Source organism: Triticum dicoccoides, chromosome 5B (assembly GCF_002162155.2).
Source record: "Triticum dicoccoides isolate Atlit2015 ecotype Zavitan chromosome 5B, WEW_v2.0, whole genome shotgun sequence".
Classification (NCBI taxonomy): Eukaryota; Viridiplantae; Streptophyta; class Magnoliopsida; order Poales; family Poaceae; genus Triticum; species Triticum dicoccoides.
In genome coordinates this window covers 703,851,916-703,877,225 of record NC_041389.1, presented here as the reverse complement: position 1 = coordinate 703,877,225, position 25,310 = coordinate 703,851,916, and the positions used below count along the sequence as shown (strand labels likewise).

At 45.1% G+C, this 25,310-nt stretch overlaps 3 protein-coding genes across 3 annotated transcripts; 2 read left to right on the top strand and 1 right to left on the bottom strand.

Annotated features, from left to right (window-relative positions):
- The first annotated feature begins 2,329 nt into the window (after positions 1 to 2,329).
- On the top strand, positions 2,330 to 2,882 carry LOC119306751 (non-specific lipid-transfer protein 2P-like). The gene has a single exon (XM_037582886.1). It carries the CDS (start codon positions 2,409 to 2,411, stop codon positions 2,691 to 2,693), a length of 285 nt encoding a protein of 94 aa, XP_037438783.1. The 5' UTR covers positions 2,330 to 2,408; the 3' UTR covers positions 2,694 to 2,882.
- Positions 2,883 to 7,741: 4,859 nt separating this feature from the next.
- On the top strand, positions 7,742 to 9,385 carry LOC119306750 (flavin-containing monooxygenase FMO GS-OX-like 8). Its single transcript, XM_037582885.1, has one exon. It carries the CDS (start codon positions 7,749 to 7,751, stop codon positions 9,234 to 9,236), a length of 1,488 nt encoding a protein of 495 aa, XP_037438782.1. The 5' UTR covers positions 7,742 to 7,748; the 3' UTR covers positions 9,237 to 9,385.
- Positions 9,386 to 10,960: 1,575 nt separating this feature from the next.
- On the bottom strand, positions 10,961 to 23,638 carry LOC119310616 (flavin-containing monooxygenase FMO GS-OX-like 9). Its single transcript, XM_037586300.1, has 2 exons — positions 22,179 to 23,638; positions 10,961 to 11,075 (listed from the first exon to the last, which is right to left on the bottom strand). Exons 1-2 carry the CDS (start codon positions 23,636 to 23,638, stop codon positions 10,961 to 10,963), a joined length of 1,575 nt encoding a protein of 524 aa, XP_037442197.1.
- Positions 23,639 to 25,310: the final 1,672 nt, after the last annotated feature.

The window sequence follows — 25,310 nt, the reverse complement described above, 5'->3', positions numbered from 1 at the left end:
CTTTTTTTTTTTTTTACGAATTGGACCAACGAGTCGCTACCGCTCGGGTGCACAAGTGAGCAAGTCAGGGATCATATGCGCCGTTTGGTTTTTACCACAGCTGTGAATGGAGTACATAGAAATGCTTGTGGCCCTCTGCATGCACCATAACTCTTTTTCAAGAAACAACGGGGAGGGGAATGATCGCATGTATTCTTTCTCTATATCCTGTTCAAAATAGTTTTATTTTATTAATTGTAACAGAATTTATTATAAATCTTTTCTAAATCAAACGAATGCTTTTTTATTTCTTTAGTAATATTTTAATTCAGAGCGAGAAGATCTCCGAAACAAGACCAACCGTGGATATAAACATGAACCCATTTTTATTTTAGTGGTGGTATCGTATTTGAAATCAGTTAAAAAAATTACTCTTTCAATTGTATTAGAAATCATTTTCACATATTTAAAAAAAATCATTTAGTAGATTAAGAATTATTGGTTCCAAACACTGAAATAAACAGTTTTGGATAATATGAATGAGTTTCAAACAGAAAAATATGTTCATATATTAAAAATATAAGTTTACACACTGAAATAAGAAACTTCAGAAAATATTAATAAATTTCATAAACAAATTATATGTTTCATATACTTAAAATATCAGTTTCAAAAACTCAAATAAGCAGTTTAATAAATGTAAATCAGTTTCACTGGTTGTAAAATTCAGCATCACATTTGTAGAAAATTCACTTTAACACATTGACAAATAAATTCACGTATTGAAACAACCTATCTCACATATTCAACAAAAAAAATGTTCCAGGGATTATAAATATAAGTATCACAGACTAAAGTAAGCAGCTTCCCAAATTGTAAATCACTTTCACTAGCCAAAAAAATGAGTTTCACATTTTTGAAATAAACTGTATATAAGATTTAGAGAAAATCAGTTGCTTATGTTAAAAATATGTTTCAAGCATTGAAACAGAAAATCCGTGTCGCGGATTCAAAATATTAATTTCACACACTGAAAAGAAGCAGCTTGAAAAATTCTAAATCAGTTTCACTCACCGAAAATTTTAGTTTCACTTCAACAAAGAACCCTGTTTCACATATTTGAAGAAAATCAATTTCATAGGGTAAAACAAATATATTTCACAATGTGAAACAACATATTTCACACATTTGAAGAAAAAAAATCATTTTTACAAGTTGAAAAATATCAATTTCACACATTGAAATAAGCAGCTTCCAAAATTAATGACAAAATGGCGAAAGTGGGGAATCGACACTTGGATTCGTAAAAATCTTGGACTTGCGCAAAATCTTGTATGGGTTCGACCTTGAATCTACAAAGCATGTGTCCCATTAATCCTCCCCCTCCCCCTCCGAAATCCTATTTGACGCGTCTAGGCAAATTTCTACAGGGCACCCACTACCCCCTAGCTATGTACTAAGTCGGCAGTCGACCGATGTTATCTTCCCCCCACTGGTTTTGTGAACCTTGTAGAAGGTTCCCTTTGGTTTTTTGGGCTGGATTTTCTTTGGTCATGTTTTCATCGACTTTTATGATTTATGTCGAGCTTATGTTTTCATCGACTTTTATGATTTATGTCGAGCTTTTTAAAAATACAGAGTTATATTAACTAAAAGAAAAAACATTGTTCTTACAATCTCGCAAGGCCACGCTCAAGGCGCAGGTTGGCACTATACCTTGCATAAATCCACCACACAACTCTCTACGTCCAAATTGTGCAAGACTACGTGCTAAACCATTAACCTTTCTTCTACTTTGCAAACTTCAACTTCTGGATTTCCTTGTCCGATAGTGTGAAATTTCCAACTTTGTTTTTTGTTTTTCTTTCTGTTTGTTTTTCTTTATCTTAACCTTTTTAATTTTTGTTTCTTTTTTCCTTTTGTTCCATTTTAAGCCTCACGATTTTTTTCAATTATTTGAATTTTTTGCCAAAACCATGATTTTTTTAAATTCACATCTTTTTTGAAATTCATGAACCTTTTTCAAATTCACGATATTTTTTCCGATTTTCAAATCCTTGGCAGCACCGAGCGGGCAGCCAACATGGACGAACTACTCGGCTGACCTCTACCGACTGGATTTGAATGCACTAGGTACGTCCATACTACTTCATAAGTGTAGCCATGCATGCATGCATCAACCTTTTTGCTGACCCTAGTCATGGCGAACTGCTACTGCATGCAGTTCAGTAACTAGCCGGCTCGCGGCAGGTGGGTTGTTAATTAGCTAGGTTGCCAGCCGTCGAGCTCGGAGTCTCGGACGGTGCGTGGCCGCCTATAAATACCCCGGCCGGGAGTCCCTAGATCCATGTCCACACCACCATTGCACCACTCCATCACACTCAACACCTGACACTGCGAGAGTGAGGAGTAGACCAAGGACGACGGCCATGGCGATGAGGAAGGAGGTCCTCCTGGCGGCCATGATGCTGGCGCTGGTGGTGGCGGCGCCGGGCGGGGCGCATGCGGCGTGCGAGGTGGGGCAGCTGACGGTGTGCATGCCGGCGATCACCACCGGCGCCAAGCCAAGTGAGGCGTGCTGCGGCAGCCTCCGCGCGCAGCAGGCGTGCTTCTGCCAGTACGCCAAGGACCCCTCCCTCGGCGCCTACATCAGGAGCCCCCACGCGCGCGAGACCCTCGTCTCCTGCGGCCTCGCCGTCCCGCACTGCAGCTAGGCGCCAGCTCGCCTAGCGCGTATGGCTCAGCTATAGGTAGGCTACCTCCGTCCATGAGAGACGAGAGACTATAGCTTTAGCCTAGCTGAGTGCGTGATGCGTCCATGCACGCATATATGCATGTTCCTGATGCTGCAATAAAATGTTGGGTGATCGATGTGCTGAATAAAATGACTTTAATTTCCTACCTTCTCCTCTGTTTGCTCGCTCCATCTTCACTTGCTTTAAACTTTTTAACCAAAATCACGTAAAAGAATTCCCTCGATCCAAACTAATTGTTGCAGCTCTAGTACAACTTTAGTTGAATCGGAGGGAGTACCCACAAATAAATCAGTACACATTGCAGCAGAAAACATGACATACTCTACAAGCTAGTAAGTCTGTTGCTTTCAACGGGACGATCGAGAGGACTATCACACCAGAGGGACACATCTGTTATCACTACTGTTAGCCTACCATTTGAAAAAATTGGGCACTATAGCCGAGTGCAGCTCAGTGCGTGCGTCCACACCATGCATACGGTACGCAAGTACTCCATCGTGTGTTGGAATAAGATGACGATGACAATCGACGGCAAAAATCCTGCAAAAAAAACTTGTTTTTTCTATTAGCAAAGGCCTCCCACTTTGATTTCGTATAAAAAAACCATTTGATTTTTTTTACAAACTACCACCTCCAGACCTAAACCACGCCCAAAAGCAAACAAAAACTCCAGACTTCAAAAATACGCACACACGAAAACCTTGTGTTGAAACTTTCATCAGATCGATTGAGCTGTCTCACACACTGCCGTACGTGCACAATGCATGTCCAGCCTCTTCTTGATATGGTGCAGATCATGTTGCCAAATGAAGGCCCATGTATATATGTGCTACCGCGCTGGGGGGAATTTTTGATGCTTCCACCATGAGGATTGGGGCATGAGGATTAGGGCTACCAGGCCATCAAAAAGGCAGGATTAGGTGCAGACCATGTTGCCAAATGAAAGACCCACTTATCTGGTAATACCATGGTGGCAATTTAGATACTTCCACTATGAGGATTTGGAGCTATTAGGACATCTCCAACGTGGATGATCAAACGGACGCTCCCAAATTTTCCGTCGACAGGCACAGGCGTGTTCGCAGACATCAGGTCAGGGGCGGACATCAAACCATGCCCTCCCTTTTCTTATACTCTAGATATTAAATATAATTGAAGATAAATGCCACAATGCATCAATAACTCAATATGATCAACCATGCCCTCCCTTTTTTTCCTGCAAATCTGAAGATGCATTTGGAGAAATTGCTCAAACGCCGCCATTCTACGCTGCAAGCCAGACATGTTCATCCATCCGTTGAAAAATCCAGACCCTAGAGAACTGGTTCAAGAATGATGGTGGACTTTATATGATGACCCTTGTACTACACTTGTTGAGCAGAAAGTTCTTTCATTTCTAGTGCATGCAATCCAGGGATCCAAGCATACCTGGAAATTGGCTTGATTCTCTAAGTGCCATCAACCTTGTTGTTTCTTTGACATTTGGTTATCTCAAGTACTTGGTCCACATCACACAAAAAAAGTACTCCGGTCCAAACACCTTGACCGTTGCAGCAGCAAATCTAAACATGACATCCAAGCATGTTCAGCTTAAAGTAAACATCATAGGCCCTGTCAACTTCCACGATGCGCAAGAACAATGGTCGCCGTTCGGAGCAAAGTAGTCCTCGTAGAGGTCATTATGCCTCGTGTCGGATGTCAATTCAACATTCGATGTGCCTTTATTTGACCCCGTGAAGTAGAGAACATGTTCCTCCGTGCTTTGTTTCCTCAAGAATCCTCCTTACTGCTGTTGTTTCATCTCATCTTCGTCATCCGACGAAGAAAAATCTACGAACCCGGTGTATAAGTTCCCCTCGTTCGAATACATCATGTTTGCCTCAAAGTGAACAAATATGGCATCCCTTGGATTAAATTAGTTGAGAATTCCACTATTAGCTTGACATGCCCCGATCACTTGTGCCCGATTACTCTTTTTGGGGCAAAGATTGGTAAATCTCCTAAATATCTATAAGACAGATGGTACTAACTCTGCCAACTCTATGGATGCTACGCATGAGCACTGGATAGTGGATATTTTTAGCCAGGCTTAGCCACTTTTACTCTTTTTCTTTGGACAATCACTAGTTAGTAAGAGCCATGCTCTCTTCCCAGGATCTCCATGGCAATTTCCATTTACCCTCTCAGAGGAAGCTTTTTTTCAATCCAACCTTATGCATGACTTGAGAGATGGGTTCTCCCCTTCTGAAGCCAGATGTATGTCGCTTCCGTGGCTCGCAGTTACATTTTAGTGTATCGCAAGTATATAGTTTATAGATTGGAGAACACCCACTATGCCAACAATGTAAAGGATTTTGGAAAACATGTTGTCAGAGTAATAATAAAGTTTTTTGTGGCACAATAGACTCAACACTAGAGATTATACTAAAGAGAACAAACCTTCATCCCTGGCTAAAACTTTGTCATATGTGGACAACGCACACTAGAGACCAAGGGTCATTTGTTTTCTCACTATCAATTTGAACAAATCCACTAGAAATACATCTGCCCCCATTGGAGCTTGAGGCATGGCAATTGTAGGACAAAATTGGCCACTTCATGAATTTTTTAACATTGAATCGTGAAACAATTTTTGACGATGTATATTTTCATTACAAACAAGGTATATGAGTATGGTACAAAAAAGGCGAGCAAAAATAAGAAAACCTATCCAAGGTTGAGCAAACACTCTAGACTCAACCAATACAAGCTCTAGGAAACATGCAAAACATATTACAAGTTTACATAAAGGCACTCATGGAAGCAAACCACATGTTTGTTCTGAATTCTATGAGCAAGGATATCCTAACCCACCTTAATAGCATGTCTCCAGGCTTGAATGGATTGATTGGTGCGCCTGGAATTGTTTCAATTTATCTGAATCCCAAGGTTTAACAGCCAAAATAGCAATCCCCATGCAGGTAGCAAAAGGTAGAGCATCCAAAGCAAACATGGTATGTTTATAAACAGAAGTTTCCTCCTCTTTCCAGGGATGAGGGTGTCCGAGCAGCTCAAGGAAAAATCACAATCCCATAATAGATGCATAATGGACAATTGTACCTATCCTTGAAAAAGCCTTTTCATTTTAGCAAGCTTCTTGTATTGGGACAGGCAATTTGATAAAATGACACGCCTTTCCTGGGGCTTTGATCTATTGGCACACCTTTCTTTTGATTTCATTAGAATACACACGTTTGATGGATAGCCAGATGAAATGACACAAATTTATGTTTTTTCTCCTTTTCCACGTATGGACCCATGCGTCATATTTTCTAGGAAGATTTTGCCCTTGATTCGATTCACTTATTGACTGGTTCATTTAATCCTTTTCTGTGGTCGAATGAACCAACACTCACGAGGCCGAGCTCGAGACGAGACCATGGATGAGGCAGAAACTGTAGTGGCATTGCTCATCGATGCCTCGCTGATTCCTGATTTCCTTCCACCCTGCGTCGCCAGCTCCCCCACGACTGCCTTCGTATGCCTCATTCCCTGTTGTTGCATCTACTGGTTTTCTCTTTGATTGACCCTAAACCCCCTTCCGCAACCTCTCTATCTCCCCAACATGTCTCACTCTGGTGCCTCCTCCCTCTCTGGCGGCACCAATCCTTTTGATGTTGTCACCAGCGCCGTCATGCACCCCACTATCTCTTCCATCAAACTCATCAACATCATATCACATGCCCATGTTATCCTTAACTTCAAGGAAGCAAACATTCTGATCTGGCAAACCCACTTGAACATCACCTTCCACAAGCTCAGTCTCACCAACCACACTAATGGCCTCGTCGACGCTCATGTGATAGTTGGCAACATTGAGTGGACGAAAATTGATCAGTGTATTGTGTCCTAGCGTCGAGCTCGGCCTCCTGTGTGCCATTTTGACCGACCACAGAAAATTCAAGAAGTGAATCAAGGTGAGGGGAAAATAGTCCCAAAATAGTATGAAGTGCGAGCCCATAAATGGAAAAGGAGAAAAAAAACTCAATTTGTGCCATTTCATCGAGCTATCCATCAAAGATGTGTCATGTAATGAAATCAAAAGAAAGGTGTGTCACTAGATCAATGTCCCAGGAAAGGTTCGTCATTTTATCAAAGTAAATAAAATCAAAGGGATTTACAGTAGTCTATATTGTTGCAAGAGCAAATTCAATGAAGAAATACAACTACTGACTCCGGCGACAAGAGAAAGACACATATCACGAGCACATATACCACCTGCCGTGAACAATTAATTAAAAGGAATTGAATTTTATTTGTGGCAAAAATTGTTTAATGTTTCGAGTGCAAGTAAGTTTCATCATGGAATGTCATCGACGGAATTCATGGCAAAAAATAAATAAACACCAGTGCTCCAAAATGCTTTTGAAAATCGGTTCTATGGAACATCGATTTTGTTTTTTTGCCTTGGCTTACGCAAATGGTATTCCTTCATGAAACTTTGCAAGCATTCAAAACATTCAAAGTTGTTTGCCACAAAAGAAAACATAATTTTCTGATTTTTTTTACCATTTTCTGTAAATTCATTGTTCATCCGGGTTCATTTGTGCTCGCGAGATACGCCGCGTCCACATACCCTTTCTTTTGGGCCACATCTTTCCATTGATCTAATTTTCTACATCTTTCGCTGGATGCATGCTTGTGCCACGCAGATCAGTACTTAATTTTTTTTTTGACGAAACCCAACAAGACTAAATTGTTTATTTTTGTGACGAAGCAGAGCAGGACTAAGCCCGTTTGACACAACACGACTAAACTAACATCAGTTCACACTACCAAACTGCACATGCATACCTCCATCGATGCCATTTTTTGTGCCACGATCGATGTAATTTTTTATACTTCTTCTTAGCTAACCAACATCAGTTCACATGCATCCATCAATCGTGGCATATACTACTACTATATGGAGTAGTTATCTACTCAAGCCTTGCTAAGCCAAGCGTCAACGAGAGCCACCATCGATCCACCGGCATGGCCGCTGGAGACGGCGAGCCGGTGCTACAGTCAAAGAGCGTGTGCGTGGTTGGTGGCGGCATGGCCGGCCTAGCGGCGGCGCGCGAGCTGCGGCGGGAGGGTCACGCCGTCACGGTCATGGAGCAGAGCAGCGACGTCGGCGGGCAGTGGCTGTACGATCCCAGGACCGACGTCGAGGACCCGCTCGGCGCTGTAGCGCCGGTGCGCGTGCCCAGCAGCATATACTCGTGCCTCCGCCTCATCAGCCCGCGGGAGGCCATCGGCTTCTCTGACTTCCAGTTCCTGCCCAGCCAAGGCGCCGGCCGTGACCCGCGCCGCTTCCCCGGCCACCGCGAGATGCACTGCTACCTCCAGGACTTCTGTGACGCGTTCGGACTCATGGACGCCGTCAGGCTCAACACCCGGGTCCTGCGTGTCGCCCTCGCGGCCATGTCGACGTCCAAGGCCAAGGCAACACATAGGTGGGCGGTGAGGTCCGTGCGGCGTCTCCACGGCACGGATGAATATGATGATGATGCGGAGGAGGATGAGGAGTTGTTCGACGCCGTGGTGGTGGCTACCGGCCACTACGCGCAACCGATGCTCCCGAGCGGCATCCAGGGCATGGGGGAATGGAGGCGCCGGCAGCTGCACAGCCACTCGTACAGGACGCTGGAGCCGTTCTGCGGCGAGGCCATGGTGGTGGTAGGGGGCGGGGACAGTGGCAAAGACATTGCTTTGGACCTCTGCCACGTCGCCAGGGAGGTGCACCTCGCCGCCAGCTCCGAGGTCGCCACGCCGGCCATGTTGAGGATGCTGGCCAACCACGGCGACGTCTTGCGCCTGCACCCGCGGATACGCCAGCTACATGCGGACGGGCGCGTGGAGTTCGCCGACGGCTCCTCTGTCGTGGCCGACACGGTCATCTACTGCACGGGGTACGCCTACTCGTTCCCTTTCCTAGACACGGGCGGCGCAGTCACCGTGGGGGACAACGGCTATGTCGTCGGGCCGTTGTTCGAGCACGTGTTCCCCCCGTCCCTGGCGCCGACGCTCTCCTTCGTGGGCGTGCCGAGGAAGATCCCGATCCCATGGTTCTTGGAGGTGCAGGCGCGGTGGGTCGCGCAGGTGCTGTCCGGCCGCCGCGAGCTGCCGCCGGAGGAGGAGATGCTGCGGTGCGTGGAGGAGAACCTCTGCGCCAGGGAGGCCGCCGGTGTGCCAAGGAAGCTCACGCACAACATCGGTGGCATTGAACCTCACGCAATATTCGAGTTCGGGGAGAAGTATTCTGACATCGCACCGCTCGAGGAGTGGAAGAAGGAGCTCATGGTGTCCAGCGTCGTGAGCATGATGGACGACGTGGAGACCTTCCGTGACCTCGCCAATGACAGCGAGAACGTGCACAAGGGCCTGCAGGAATGGCGCTTGGGTGCTGCTGCTCTGCTCAAGGTCAAACAAAACCGGCCAATAACTACTCCCGTAGACACTGAAGGTGATGGCCTTTAGACCCTGTTTGGAATTCCACCAGCTCCGCCAACTTCCGGGAGCTACAGAGCCAGGAAATAGGTGCTCCACGATTTTCAACTGTAAAACTCGAGCAGCTCCGGGAGTGGAGTTGTGGAGTGGTGGTACTTTGAGCAGGGCCTTAATAGAAGCCAAAATTGATGTTGTGATTTTGGACTTATCTTCCAATCTTTACCTAATAATAAAGCAAATTGGATTTTCAGAAAGAATTTGCTAAAATTGAAAAATGATTCTTATTATTTTGAAACATAAGGGATTTGGCTCTAAATGGTGTTGCTGGGTCAAACAGATCTTATCTTGAGCCACATCTTCTGTTCTCCATGATGGGGTGTCTGGTCCTCAGTTTAAATGCGGGAGGGGAGTAAGACAAGAGGATCCAGTATTCCTTTTGCTCTTTGTCTCAACAGCTGATTTCTTGCAAACTATTCCGAATAATGTCATGCATGCCCAGAGTTTCTATTTCTTCAATATGCAGATGATAGTCTGACTATAGAAAAAGTTAGCCCTCTGGAATTCACTCATCTGAAGCAACTTGTGACATATTAATTTCTTCCTCTCGCCTTATAGTTAATCATCGAAAATCCAGCATGATGCCCATTAAATGTGTGAGTTGACATTTCGCAGAATCTTTCTCAAGTCCTAAGCTGCCAAGTGGTTCTTTTCCATTCACATATTTGGGACTGACCCTCTGCCTATCAAAACATAGAACGGAATTCTTTATGCCACTTATTGAGAGAAGCCACAAACGCATAGCGTATTCCCCAGTTTTTAACTTATAATAATGGCAGGATGTTGGTGGTTAATGCAGTCCTTTGTGATGTGTTGCTGAACTGCATATAGGACATTTTGTAATGTGATAATTATATGAGGTACTGTTTGTGGAGAGGTAAAGATTTGGAAAAGATGAACCCACCACTTTCTGCATGGGATCTTATATGTAGGACCAAGACTCAAAGGGGCCTAGGAATTTAAAATATTGAAACTCACAATGATGGACTGTTTCAAAAAATGGTTCACAAGTTTCACATCATTTCTTGGTTTAATCTAGTTTGGGAGACCTACTATCAGAGCAGGCTTCCTCGTCGCTAGTCTGCACAATGTTCGTTTTTATGGTGAGATTGCCACTATAAAAAATTGAATGCAATATGCGTCCCTGGTTCTGACCAAGTTATTGTTTTGTCGAAAGACGCATGGAATGGCAATAGTCTGCAAAATGTATGACCCCATCTCTTCTCATCTTTAAAAAAGGAGATCGATATGTATGTATTAGTTGTGTGTGTATATATTAGATAACGATATAAAAATTGACAACAGTGTTGTGGCAAACGTACCTATTGAGTCTATCATTTCTGCTCCTTTCGGACGTCATCATGCGAATATTCTCGCAAACATAGTATGCAAATAAATTAGTCCCCGATGCCTGCTTCAGGGCCTTTACGAGGATAGAATTCAATCAGATAATAATTAATCAAGCATGCGAATGGCATTGAAACTAGAAATAAAGAGATGCGCGGACGTAGTTAGTAGTACTTAATTATCTTGGGTCACACCCATTTCAGCTACTGTTTCCATTGGCCTTTAACCTGTTTGATGAACTTTTGCCAAACCCTACCCGCAGGCAAAGAAAATGAATAAAGGAGTTATTAATTAATTGATACCAGGAAATAAACTAAAGAGGCCAACATATAGTTCGATAATGATTGAAATTACGTGTCGACCATCCCCTTCACGATTTCATAGTCATTAACCTCTTTAAGTAGTGAGTACAGTACTTGAATTTTTCCCTCATCAACTTCAATGATTAGCAGGATCCTATGAAAACTGCATGCGCACACGTTTGTATAATTAAGTGGGCATCCGCATAACTCATCAACTACACTTATTAACATCTAGTAAGCAAAAACATAATTTGTAGTACAAGACAGTGTCACTCACCCGAAGTTGTAAAGAAGTAGTATTTCTGGTTGGGTATTTAGTCGCACCAGGAACTCTAGCAAGATTTTCTCTGTGTCTTTTTGATCCCATTCACGTGACCATGTCTCTTGATTAATGGTATTTGGGTCAATGAACCCAATGCATAGTGTCCAGCTCTTTTCATTTCATACATCTTCATTTTGCATAATACCACAGAAAAGAATATATAGTGAGGATAATTACAGGTAATGAACGAGCACTACAACTAGCTAGAGACTTAAATTACAGAAAAAAATCACTTACAGACAATAGCAACTGACGATAGATTTGTCGAGTACGTCTTGATTGAGTAACTGAAACATTTCTTAAAACTCAACCCACAAATCTTTTTTATGGTAGTAATACTCTTCCTCGACGTTCACCATGAGGGACTCTCGATCGGTAGAATTTACTTCTCTCAGGTACCATTGATGCAATTCATACATTCTCGTTGATAGAAGCAGGATCTGCTCAGGCTTGACCATAGGTTTGCCCCAGACATATTTCCATTTTAGTTGCTCCTCTGTAAACATTTCGAAGTCCTCGATGCCTAGGAGTTGTTCTACAGTGACACCGGCCTCTTTGGCCTGCCTTCTATGATCGTCGGTTATTACCAGCTGCTGATCGGCGGTACTCACATGTGTTTGTAGCGGGGGGATTGATTGCACCGCCTATTCTCCCAGCTGGGGAACAGTTTTCCCGCATTTTTTTCTAGCTGCTTGGCTCCAGCTCGAGATCGACTCCTTTTTTGGTGCTTGATATGACTTCTTGATACAGCGCTCATAGTCTGAGTCCCTATGTTTGACAGCTGGTTGAGCATTATCAATAAAGTGTTGTATGACATGCTCAGGTATGATCTCCTTTGGCGGCGGGGCGGTTTTGGTCCAACATGGGTCTTCACTTGGGCTCGCACTTCGGCTTAGTTTTCCTCATCAGTCAGGTTGTAAGGCAACCCCGGAAGAGGCTTGAGGCTTGGACCAAATATGTATTTCTTGTCTCCTGTTGTACCGCTAGCCGACGTAGCTGCGACGTCTCTCTTCCATTGTTGCTGAGGCGGCGGAGCCCCCTGAGGCGGCGGCAGAGACGGCTGATGTGGTTCCTGACTTGGAAGAGGAGTCGGTTGACGCTGTCCCGGACTTGGAGGAGGAGGAGTCGCCTGATGCGGTGCCGGACTTGGAGGAGGAGGAGTAGGCTGACGCGGTGGCGGACTTGGAGGAGCGGGAGTCTGCCAAGGTGGCATCGGACTTGGAGGAGCGGAAGTCTGCTGAGGCGGCGACGGACTTGGAGGAGGAGCCGGCTGACGCGGTGTCGGTGGCCTTGGAAAGATGACGCAATCCTTTTCCATATAATTATACGATGTATCCCAGTGTGTGCTTGTCGTCACCTCCAGGAATGTCAAGCTCTAACCCCGAATATCCTGCCACCACTTCATCAACCCCGACACAAGCATAGCCAGCTGGAATCGGATTACAATGGAAGGTTTCTTTAGGGGGATTTGTATAATCATAGCCGTCCGCCACCTTCATGAATATGTTCTTTATTTTAAAGTGTAGCTCACAAGTTGTCGTAGCTATGATATCATCCATAGTGTATCTATCCAGCAGTGCGTCATCGCCCGGGGCGGAACCCACACTGCTTCTCGGCATGGATGCGACGGTGCTATCCAATGCTGGATCCGCTAGCTGCTGCCGCTACTGAGACCCCCTTTCCTGGCTAAGTGAGTCGATCTGCTGCTGTCGCCGCTTGAAAGCGAGTTCCAACTCCGCGTGCTTTGATTCTACGATGCGAAGGCAGTCTGCTTCCTGCTTCCTCTGCTCCTCCTCCAACTTCCTCTTCTGCTCCTCCTGCTGCTTCTTTCTCGCACGGCTTCTGTAGTCGGCGTTCCAGTCTGCAAACCTCTCAAACCATGGAACAACGCCTTTGCCTCGTGTTCTTCCCGGGTGTCCAGGATTCTTCATGGCGTGGGTAAGCTCGTCGTTCTCTCTGTTGGGCGTGAACACCCTCGTTCAAGCATTTTCTATTGCAACAAGTAAATTTGCATCGGCTCCTTGCCCACTCCAAAACCTCGCATGCCTTCGGGTCCAACGCCCTCCCATGCGCATAAAACCAAGTCATGCACCTCGAGGGCCAGCTCAATGTAACTGGAGTGACCCCTGCATCCATCATCTCTTGCTCAATGAGATCCCACTTAGGCCGGGCCACCTCGTAGCCACCTGGCCCCAGCTTATGGTGCCACTGCTTTTTCGCGCATTAATCTTGTTTTTTCTCGACCGTTCCTGAGCTACTTCCAATTCCTTGAACTTCACGAAAGCTTCCCAGTGATCTCTTGCCTTCTCTAGTGTTCCTTTGAATTCTGGAGTCTGCTTTCCTGCATTGACATACGCTTCCCATATAGTTTTCTTGTGGTTATTGAATGCTATTGTCATCTTCTTAAGAGCGGTGTTCTTGACTTTCTCTAGATCTACATCTGTCAAATGATCTGGTAGGGTGAAATGTGACATGAGCGATTCCCAAAGAAGATTTTTTTGCTCTTTGGTCGACAAAAGTAACATCTAGATCGCCCTTTACTAGCTTTTTCCATTCTTGAACGGAGATCGGGATTTGGTCCCTGACAATAACTCAGCATTGACGAATGAACATCTTTGCATTCTTCTTAGGTTCATCAGGTTCGCTATTAGGTTGGATGGCATTGATGTTGTACTTTACATCATCCTTCAACTTTTTGGCCGGGCCTTGAACTGCCCTGCTGCTTGTAGACAATTTTCTCGATCCGGATGGCTAAAAGAAGAAAGATTGATTCGTTAATATATATACAAATCAATTAAAACATGTGATGATCACCAGATGCCTTATATAAATATACCTCGCTGGTCTTTGTTATTTGAAGAACAACATTTCCTTCGTCATGCATGTTTTGGACTTCATCTATTCGTTCGTCTTCATCGACCATCATTCCATCACCGGTATTGTTCAGATATTGCGAGCCGTCATCTTCTTCATTCTCATCTGGTCTCGGGGAGCGTATGATCTCGAACAGGGTCTCTTCTCCTTCTCTGTCGGTATTGTCTGTAGGTTTTATTTAACTAATCCAGAAGAAAGATAAAACAATTTAGTATTCAAATTAGAATGCATGCAATCAATAAGGAAAAACTAAATCATAGTAGATAATATCCAGCTCGAATAGTATCACTCATATATCACATCGTGTCGAATATTATCGAATAATATAATCTCGAATACATTGTCTCGAATATTATCGTATAATATAATATCGAATACATCGTCTCAAATATTATTGAATATAATCTCGAATACATCTCGAATATGATCATATATATAACATATCACTAGCTAACATCACTCGCGGTGGACACCCAAAGAGAAGAAACGATCACGGGATCATAGCTCGGGTGAGATCCCTGATGAACCTGCCAGGTATTGGAGAACCTGAGGTCCAATGCAACCATGTAGAGACGGACATGCTCGTCGTCCTGCCTGACACGGTGACGTACCACCTCCGCGGGGGACGCCAGCCTCCGCACCTAATGTGGCCCATGCGCCCGCCACCAAAGAAGCTCCGGGTCGACGACGGGACCCGGGTTCCTCAACAAGCTGCGCACCCCTAAAGGTAGCACCTCCCAGTGCCAGCCCGACGGAGCCCATTCCCGTACATGGCACCTCTGACACAGGACGTCGTCGCAAACGAGTTGACATCGAGGATGCGGGCCAGGTATCGTTGACGTCGAGAACAAATTATATGCAAATTTAACATTTTTTAAATGCTTGGATTGTGATTTCTTATATACGAGGAACCTTTAGTCCCTATCCAGGAATATGATTCCGAATCATAATGAATTCTCTTAACCTTTAAGGGATTTAACAAAATGGCGCCACTCTAGATGTGCAGAAAATGGTCCATATTTTTCCTAATCTCATCTACCCGCCACGTTGTCTAGTGTCAAAGGATTCAAGAAAACCATGACTTCATCATTAGCCGGAAGTAACAGGCGCATGATGGTACGAAGTTCTCCAAAATTGTTTTGGAACGGAGTCTCGGATAGGATAGCAAGAGCCTTCCGAATATCGCTATTTAGAAGGCCTTTGCTGAACTTCATACCAAAAAGCGAATTATCCTATCAGGAACTTCGTTCCAAAACAACTTTGGAAGGTTTCGTACCAACATGCGTCTGTTACTTCCAGCTAATGATGAAGCCATGGATTTCTTCAATACTTTGACACAAGACAACGTGACATATAGAAGGGTAAGTAGATGAGATAAGAAAAAAATTGGATCAACTTGTGGACATCCATAATGGGGGCATTCTTGATAAATCCCTTATTAAAGGACTAAGAGAATCTATTGTATACATACATATACTAATTAATTGCAAATACATAACAAACATTTGCAAATACGACATTAAAATATGCAACTTTTGCAAATACTAATTATTATACATTGGATCAAATGTCAAAATTCATCAACTTTTTTCTATATATATATGATCAAAACGTAAAAATTCCTTAACTTTTTCTATATACATCTAATCATCTAGTGAAAAAAATGTCAAAATTCTTGCATCTATGTCAAAATTCCTCAAATGTCAAAATTCCTTAACTTTTTTCTATACATCAAAATTCTTGAATCTAATCACCTAATCATCTATACATCTAATCATCTAATCATCTAGTGTGTGTGCGTGTGTGTGTTCATGCATATATGTGTGTGGGGGGGAGGGGGGCTGGGGGGGGGCTGCCGCCGTGGCGGCACAGGGGGCGAGAGAGAAGGGGGAGCTCACAGCGGGAGGACGGGGCGACGGGGAGGCGAGTCGGGGGCGGGCGTCGTCGGGGATCGGGAAGGAGCGGGTGTGGGCGGCGTCCCGGGCTCGGGAAGGAGCGGGCGCAGCCGGCGTCGGAGCGGCGACGAGCTCTAGCTTCGGGGAGGTGAGACGGCGACGGTGCGGCGATGTCGAAGAGGTCGAAGAAAGCAGAGAAACTGAAATTTTTTGAAGTGTTGTATATATATGCGGAGGCCTTTAGTCCCGGTTGGAGCCACCAACCAGGACTAAAGGTCACTTTTGGCAGCAGAAGCGGCGGGAAGCGACCACCTTTAGTCCCGGTTGGTGGCTCCAACCGGGACTAAAGTGCCCTTTAGTCCCGGTTGGAGCCACCAACTGCGACTAAAGGTCTCGTGCTGCCACAGCCGCGGTGCAGGAAGTTTAGTCCCACCTCGCCCAGCTAAGGGCAGCCGCACAGGTTTATAAGCCCCGCCGCGACTGCTCCTTCGAGCTCCTCTCTCAAGCAAGCCTTCTTGGCCTACCTCACATGCGCTGCCCTATGGGTCCTACTGGGCCTTGCGGGCCTGCAACCTGGCCCAATTACAGATAGGGTTTCTAGTCGTATGCAAGCTGTTGTGGCCTAGTAGGCGGGCTTTTTATAATTTATTTATTTTTCATTTTTTTGTTTTCTTCTTTATTTATTTTCTTTTGCTTCTGGGTGGTTTTTGCTTTAGTTAGAGTTTCTTTGTGAATCTTTATGCTTTAGGTAAAAAAACTATAAAATTTCTGTTAGTGCTAGTAGTTTTTAAATTTGAATAGTTTAAATTTGAATTATTTGAAATTTGTGTGAATCACTAGTTGGTGAATAACTTTACTTTAAAAATAGATTTTTCAATGATTCTTTTTCTTTTGTCTAATATTAGTGTGTTTTATCATTATATTCAATTTCGTAATTCTTACGTTATTTAAAAGAATGAAATGCCTTTGTAACAGGTGAGTTTTCGTCTGAAACCCTAATACTTTGAAAGAGATTGTCCATTTTGTACATGAACTGCATCCAGTTTTGCCGTAACCCTCTCAACTTTTTTGCACATGCTATGTGGGTGAAATGATGATACCGTGCCAACTTTCAACCTTTTTCAGAGTTCATTTGTAGTTTTTCCAATTTTAAGGTCATTTAGCTCAAAAAATCAATAAATGCATGAAAAATAAATTGATGACGTGGCTTCGAATGGTGCATACTAAATGCACAAAAAGTCTGGAGTTGAATAAGTTTTATAAAATGAAATGCCTTTTTGTAACAGATGAGTTTTAGTCCAAAACCCTGATACTTCGAAAGAGATTGTCCATTTTGTACACGAAGTGCATCCTGTTTGTCGTAACCCTCTCAACTTTTTTGCACATGCTATGTGGGTGAAATGATGATACCATGCCAACTTTCAACCTTTTCAGAGTTCATTTGTAGTGTTTTTCAATTTCACGGTCATTTAGATTAAAAAATTCAGTAAATGCATAAAAAATAGCAAATAATGTCAGAAAGGGTTCAAAGTTGATTAGAAATTAATCACACATAAGTACCCTAACTATTACAAAGATTCCCTCCAGTTTGTCTGAAGTGGGACTTTCCAGATATATAAGTCTGAAAACTCACTATAGAATAAAGTGATGACAGTGAAGCCGGTCACATCCGAGAGTGGAATCTTTGGGTGTAAAACTTTTTCTTCACGTGTGTCCCTTTGCAACGTAGCCATGGACAATCTTCATTATTTAACTGGATGCTCGGGTCAATATTCACTCTGTAGGGAGCAATTTCATGAAACTTTTCATAATCTTCTGACATGTCCGTCTTGTCCTCCACTCCCACGATGTTTCTTTTCCCTGAAAGAATTATGTGGCACTTTGGCTCATCGTATGATGTATTCGCTTCTTTACCTTTTCTTTTTATCGGCTTGGTAGACATGTCCTTCACATAGAAAACCCGCGCCACATCATTGGCTAGGACGAATGGTTCGTCTGCGTACTCAAGATTGTTGAGATCCACTGTTGTCATAACGTACTGCGGGTCTGCCATTACCCTGGCTCCTATCAAATTGACCCATTTGCACCGAAATAAAGGGACCTTCAAATCACGTCCATAGTCAAGTTCCTGTATCTCCTCTATGTAACCATAATATGTGTTCTTTGGCCTACTGGTGTTTCCTGCATCAAAGCGGACACCACTGTTTTCGTTGGTGCTCTTTTTATCTTGGGCGATCGTGTAAAAATGTATTCCCATTTATCTCGTACCCTTTGAAAGTCAATATATTCAAAGATGGTCACTTGGACAGCAAGTACAACTCATCTTCAACAGCGTCGTCATGCATGAGACGTGTCTGCGACCAACCGGCGGAAGTCCCCGTTTGTTCAGGTGTAATCTTATCGTCAGACTCCTCCCGGGGTTTGGAGCATACAATATTCTTGTGTTCATCGATATACGAAGCCACCAAGGAGGAATTTTGTATAATTGTGTAGTGTGCTTGAATGAGAGAATGACCGTCCATACATATTATTGCTTTTGGTCCTAGGGTGCCTTTTCCACCCAGTCTGCCCTCATGCCGCGATTCAGGAACACCAATTGGCTTAAGATCAGGAATAAAGTCAACACAAAACTCAGTGACCTCCTCATTTTCATGGCCCTTGGAGATGCTTCCTTCTGGCCTAGCACGGTTATGAACATATTTCTTTCAGACTCCCATGAACCTCTCAAAGGGGAACATATTGTGTAGAAATACATGACCCAGAATGGCAATCTCTTCGACTAGGCTAACTAGGACGTGTGTCATGATATTGAAGAAGGATGGTGGAAACACCAACTCGAAACTGACAAGACATTGCACCAAATCATTCTCTAACCATGGTATGATTTCTGGATCAATTACCTTCTGAGAGATTGCATTGAGAATGCACATAGCTTCACAATTGCTAATCGAACATTTTTCGATAAAAGCCTCCTCAATGCAACCGGAAGCATTTGCGTCATAATCACATGGCAGTCATGAGACTTTAGGTTCTGGAACTTTTTCTCTGGCATATTTATTATTCCCTTTATATTCGACGAGAAGCCAGATCGGACCTTCAAACTGAGCAGGCATTCAAAGAAGATTTCCTTCTCTTCTTTGGTAAGAGCATAGCTGGCACGACCCTGATGTATGCCGTCTTTTCCATGCATACGCTGCTCGTCCTCCCATGCCTCAGGTGTATCGTTTGTCTTCCCATACACGCTCAAGAAGCCTAACAGGTTGACGCAAAGATATTTCGTCACGTGCATCACGTCGATTGCAGAGCGGACCTCTAGGTCTTTTCATTAGGGTAGGTCCCAAAATATAGATTTCTTCTTCCACATGGGTGCGCGTCCGTCAGCGTCATTCGGAACAGATTGTCCCCCAGGACCCTTTCTAAAGATTACTTTTAAATCCTTGACCATATCAAATACATCATCACTAGTACGGTGGCGAGGCTTCTTTCCGTGATCTGTCTCACCTTTGAAATGCTTTCCTTTCTTTCTTACGGGATGCCTGCTCAGAAGAAATCAACAATGTCCCAGGTACACATTCTTCTTACAATTATCCAAATATATACTGTCAGTATCATCTAAATAGTGCGTGCATGCACGATATTCCTTGTTTTTTCTGTCCTGAAAGGTTACTGAGAGCAGGCCAAGCATTGATTGTCACAAAGAACAATGCATGTAGGTCAAATTCCTCCTGATTGAGCTCATCCCACGCATGTACACCTTTTTCATTCCACAGTTGTAAAAGTTCTTCAACTAATGACCTTAGGTACACATCAATGTCGTTGCTGGGTTGCTTAGGGCCTTGGATGAGCACTGACATCATAATGAACTTCAGCTTTATGCACAACCAAGGAGGAAGGTTACACATACATAGAGTCACATGACATGTGCTATGATTGCTGCTCTGCTTCCAAAAGGATTAATGCCATATGTGCTTAGACCAAACCATATGTTCCTTGCGTCACCTGGAAAGTCCTCCCACTTTCTCTCGATTTTTCTCCACTGCGACCCTCCAGCTGGTATTCTCAACTTCCCGTCTTTCTTACGGCCCTCTTTGTGCCATCGCATCAACCTGGCATGCTCTTTGTTTTGGAACAAACGTTTCAACCGTGGTATTATAGGAGCATACCACATCACCTTGGCAGGAACCATCTTCCTGGGGCGCTCGCCCTCAACATCACCAGGGTCATCGCGGTTGATCTTATAACGCATTGCATAGCATACCGGGCATGCATTCAAATCCTTGTACTCACCGCTGCAGAGGATGCAGTCATTAGGGCATGCACGTATCTTCAGCACCTCTAATCCTAGAGGGCAGATATCCTTCTTTGCTTCGTACATACTGTCGGACAATTCGTTGTCCTTTGGAAGCATCTTTTTTAACATTATCAAGAACTTTTCAAATCCCTTGTCAGGTACACCATTTTCTGCCTTCCATTGCAGCAATTCCAGTGTGGTGCCCAACTTTTTCTTGTCAGCTTCGCAATTTGGGTACAACAATTTCTGGTGATCCTCTAACATGCGCTGCAACTTTAGCCTCTCCTTTTCACGTGCGTAGTTTCTCTTTGCATCGGCAATGGCTCGACCAAGATCATTAGCGGGCTCATCTGATGCCTCTTCTTCAGCTTCTTCCCACATTGCCGGATCAACTTCTTCCCCCATTGTTGTACCATCGTATTCAGAGAACCCATGGCTAGGATAGCTGTCATCGTCCTCTTCTTATTCATTGTCTTCCATCATAACCCCTTTTTCTCCGTGCTTGGTCCAAACATTATAGTGGGCCATGAAGCCGAACTCAAACAGGTGGACGTGAATGGTTCTTGACTTAGAGTAATTTTGATCATTCTTACAGACAGCACATGGACAACACATAAAGCCATCCGCCCGCTTGTTTGCCTCTACCCTAATCAGAAAAGTATGCACACCTTTAACGAACTAGGAAGAGCATCGGTCATCGTACATCTATTGCCGGCTCATCTTCATTACACAACGCCAAAAAGACCAAATTAATACAAATTCATACGTAAAGTTCGTACACACTTATTCTCATAAAACAACATACAAACTCTCTAGTTAAAGCATTTAAATGCAACAACAAATGCGATCAAGATCGCAACTAAGGTAACAATTGATCCAACAGCATAATGATACCCAGCCTCACTATCAATGGCATATTTTCTAATCTTTCTAATCTTCAAGGGCATTTTCTCCATCTTGATCTTGTGATCATCGACGACATCGACAACATACAACTCCAGTTTCATCTTCTCTTCTTCAATTCTTTTCAATTTTTCTTTCAAATACTCGTTTTATTTTTCAACTACAACCTCTTGACAAGAGGGTCGGTTGGAATTTCCGGTTCACATACCTCCTAGATGAAAATATCTATGTCAACTTGATGTGCATAATTTGTCATAAACACGAAATGCAACAAATAGTTATAAAAGAGAATATACCACATCCGAATCATAAACCGGACGAGGGCCGATGGGGACGGATATCAAAACCATGCCACTATGTATAACAAACAACGTACGGGTAAGAAAATTATATAGAAAGACCTTTAGTGCCGGTTCGTGACACAAACCGGGACTAAATATGAGCTTCTAATACTGGTTCGTGCCACGAACCGGGACTAAAGGGACTGGTGGGGCCCAGACTAACAACAGCCTGCCACCACCCCTTTAGTCTCGGTTCATGGCACGAACTGGTACTATAGATTCAACACGAACCGAGACTAATGATGTCTGCCCACCTAGCCGTCGGAATCGGCACTAATGATAACATTAGTGCCGGTTCGTTTACAAACCGGGACTAATGTGTCTCATGTAAAGTAGTTTTTCCACTAGTGGATAGCCCATTTGCCTCTGGTTGTTGAAGCTTACTTACGGTTTGTAGATATGCCACATGATAACACTTCTAGAGGATACAAATTGGATGTCATATGATAACATCGAGGGAATATTTTAACCTCTGGATCTCCTCACAATTCAGTTGACGAGGAGCTTACACTAGTAGAAAATAGGGCATACGTTCGGGCCTGCTTAGCCCATTAGTTCCGGTTCGGTCACGAACCGGAACCCATGGGCCCATTGGTCCCGGTTCGTGAGGCCAGGGGCCTGCCGGGCCTCGTGGGCTTGCGAGTCTTCAGTTTTAACAGCAGTTTCTTCTTGAGCTTGAGCAACTAAGCCGCCGAGCCATCCTTGTACACCCTTCCGGACCTTCTCGCTGTCGTCGGCGGCGCGGTCGCGGAAGGTCTCGACGTCATCATCCATGCTCGCGTTGCTGGACAGGATCAGCTCCTTCTTCCACTCCTCCGTCGGGGTGAAGTCGCAGTACTTCTCCCCGAACTCGTACATATCTCGAGGTTCGACGCTGGCAATGTTGTGCGTGTGCTTCCTCGCCACGCCGGCGGCCTCCCTGGCGCGCAGCTGCTCCTCCACTGACCGCAGCATCTGGTCCTCTGACGGCAGCGTGCGCCGGCCGGACAGCACCTGCGCCACCCACCGCGCCTGCACCTCGAAGAACCATGGGATCAGGACCTTCCTCGGCACGCCCACGAAGGAGAGCGTCGGCGCCAGGGACGGTGGGAACACGTGCTCGAACAGCGGCCCGACCACGTAGCCGTCGTCGCTCACGGTGACCGCGCCGCCGGTGTCCAGGAAGGGGAACGAGTAGGCATAACCCGTGCAGTAGATGACCGTGTCGGCCATGACGGAGGATCCGTCTGTGAACTCTACCTGCCCGTCCGTGTGTAGCTGGCGTACCCGCGGGTGGAGGCGCAGGACGTCGCCGTGGTTGGCCAGCATCCTCGACATTGCCGGCGTGGCGGCCTCGGCCTCGGAGCTGGCGGCGAGGTGCACCTCCCTCGCGACGCGGCCGAGGTCTAGCGCGATGTCCTTGCCACTGGCCCCGCACCCGACCACCACCACGGCCTCGTCATGGAACGGCACCGGCGTCCTGTACGAGTGGCTGTGCAGCTGCCGGCGCCTCCATTCCCCCATGCCCTGGATGTCGCTCGGCAGCATCCTCTGCGCGTAGTTGCCTGTAGCCACGACAACGGCGTCGAACACCTCCTCATCTTTCCCCGCATCATCATCATCATCGGTGCCACTGAGGCGCCGCACGGACCTCACCGCCCACCGGCGCGTTGTTGTCGACATCGACATCGCCACGGGGGCGACCCTCAGGACCCGGGTGTCGAGCTTGACGGCGTCCATGAGGCCAAACGCGTCGCAGAAGTTCCGGAGGTAGCAGTGCAGCTCGCGGTGGCCGGGGTAGCGGCGCAGGTCGCGGCCGGCGCCCTCCCGGGGCAGGAACTGGAAGTCGGAGAAGCCCATGACCTCCCGCGGGCTGGTGAGACGAAGGCATGCGTATATGCTGCTTGGCACGCGCACCGGCTCCACGGCGCCGAGCGGGTCCACGACGTCCGTCCTGGGGTCGTACAGCCACTGCCCGCCGACGTCGCTGCTCTGCTCCATGACCGTGACCGCGTGACCCTCCCGCCGCAGCTCGCGCGCCGCCGCCAAGCCGGCCATGCCGGCCCCCACAACGCACACGCTCTTCAACTGTAGCACCGGCTCGCCGTCTCCAGCAGCCATGCCTGATCGATCGATGGTGACTCTCCTTGACGCAGAGTTTTCTTTGGCTTCACGACGATGGGTCCGTAAGATTCCTAATAACTACTCCATAGAGGAATTGTATATACCACGATGATTGTCCTGCATGTGCAATTTTTGTATCAATGGATAAACAACTCTCAGTCTTGTGCAGTTCGTCAAAATATAATGAAGTTTTTTTTTTGCTGAAATGAAAAATAACAACTTAGTCGTGCAGCGATTTCGTCAAAAAATAAACAATGTAGTCAAGTCCTTTGTCGTGGCTCACCGTTGATTGGAGGTGGCACTGCGTACATTTTTTCAAAACGAAGACGCAACAGCCGCTTTAAATCAAGAGAGCTGCTATACACCCGACGAAATTGCAGTCAACACATGCACGATCCAATGTGGCAGCCCCAGCAGTGAGCGTACATACAGAAGGCAATCAGTTTTTTTTCTGTTGACTGATGCATGCACAGAGTATCGTACACATGTCGTGCAATTTGTGTCGTGTGTGAAGCCATTTCATTAAATTAATAAAGCCCACACGACGACAGATAGTATCTAACATGAACTAAGAGTAAGTTACGGATAAAAAAGGTCTGGTGCAACAGATCGACAGGATCATCAAACCCCGCAAGAACATGCGGGCACGCAACAAAACCAAATGACATGGCTTCCCTAAGCTCCCTTAGACCATCTAGCAGCTTGATAAACTTACACATTCTACCACAGATCCAAAGGCAAGATCCTTGTTGCCAAGAATGGAACCTTTCTAGAGAAGGAGTTTCTCTCGAAAGAAGTGAGTAGGAGGAAAGTAGAACTTGATGAGGTAATTGTACCTTCTCTCAAGTTAGAAAGTAGCTCATCTGAGAAATCCGTTCCCGTGATGCCTACACCGATTAGAGAGGAAGCTAATGATGATGATCATGAAACATCAGATCAAGTTACTGCTGAACCTCGAAGGTCAATTAGAGCACGATCCATACCAGAGTGGTAGGATAATCATATTCTGGAAGTCATGTTACTAGACCATGATGAACCTGCGAACTATGAAGAAGCGATGATGAGCCCAGATTCCGATAAATGGCTTGAGGCCATGAAAACAAAGTGTGAACTTTGGTGGTTTTGCCCGACGATCGACGACCCATAGAGAATAAGTGGGTCCTCAAGAAGAAGACTAGCGCTGATGGTAATGTTATTGTCTATAAAGCTTGACTTGTCGCAAAAGGTTTTCGACAAGTTCAAGGAGTTGACTACGACAAGACTTTATCAACTGTAGCGATGCTTAACTCTGTCCGAACCATGTTAGAAATTGCCGCATTTTATGATTATGTAATCTGGCAAATGGACGTCAAAACTGCATTCCTTAATAGATTTCTAAGAGAAGAGTTGTATATGATGCAACCAGAAAGTTTTGTCGGTGCTAATAAAGTGTGCAAGCTCCAGCGATCCATCTATGGACTGGTGCAAGCATCGCGGAGTTGGAATATACGCTTTGATGAGGTGATAAAAGCATATGGTTTTATATAGACTTTCAGAGAAGCCTGTATTTACAAGAAAGTGAGTGGGAGCTCTGTAGCATTTCTAATATTATATGTGGATGACATATTGTTGATTGGAAATAATGTAGAATTTCTAGATAGCTTAAAAGGACACTTGAATAAAAGGTTTT

What these genes read in the sequence shown, in the direction of transcription:
- LOC119306750 (XM_037582885.1), top strand. Translation starts at nt 7,749, where the DNA reads ATGGCCGCTGGAGACGGCGAGCCGGTGCTACAGTCAAAGAGCGTGTGC.
- LOC119306751 (XM_037582886.1), top strand. Translation starts at nt 2,409, where the DNA reads ATGGCGATGAGGAAGGAGGTCCTCCTGGCGGCCATGATGCTGGCGCTG.
- LOC119310616 (XM_037586300.1), bottom strand. Translation starts at nt 23,638, where the DNA reads ATGGCTGCTGGAGACGGCGAGCCGGTGCTACAGTTGAAGAGCGTGTGC. An exon ending in GCTGTTAAAACTGAAGACTC is followed by an intron (nt 11,076 to 22,178) that starts GCAAGCCCACGA and finishes GTGCGCATGCAG; the next exon opens with TTTTCATAGGATCCTGCTAA.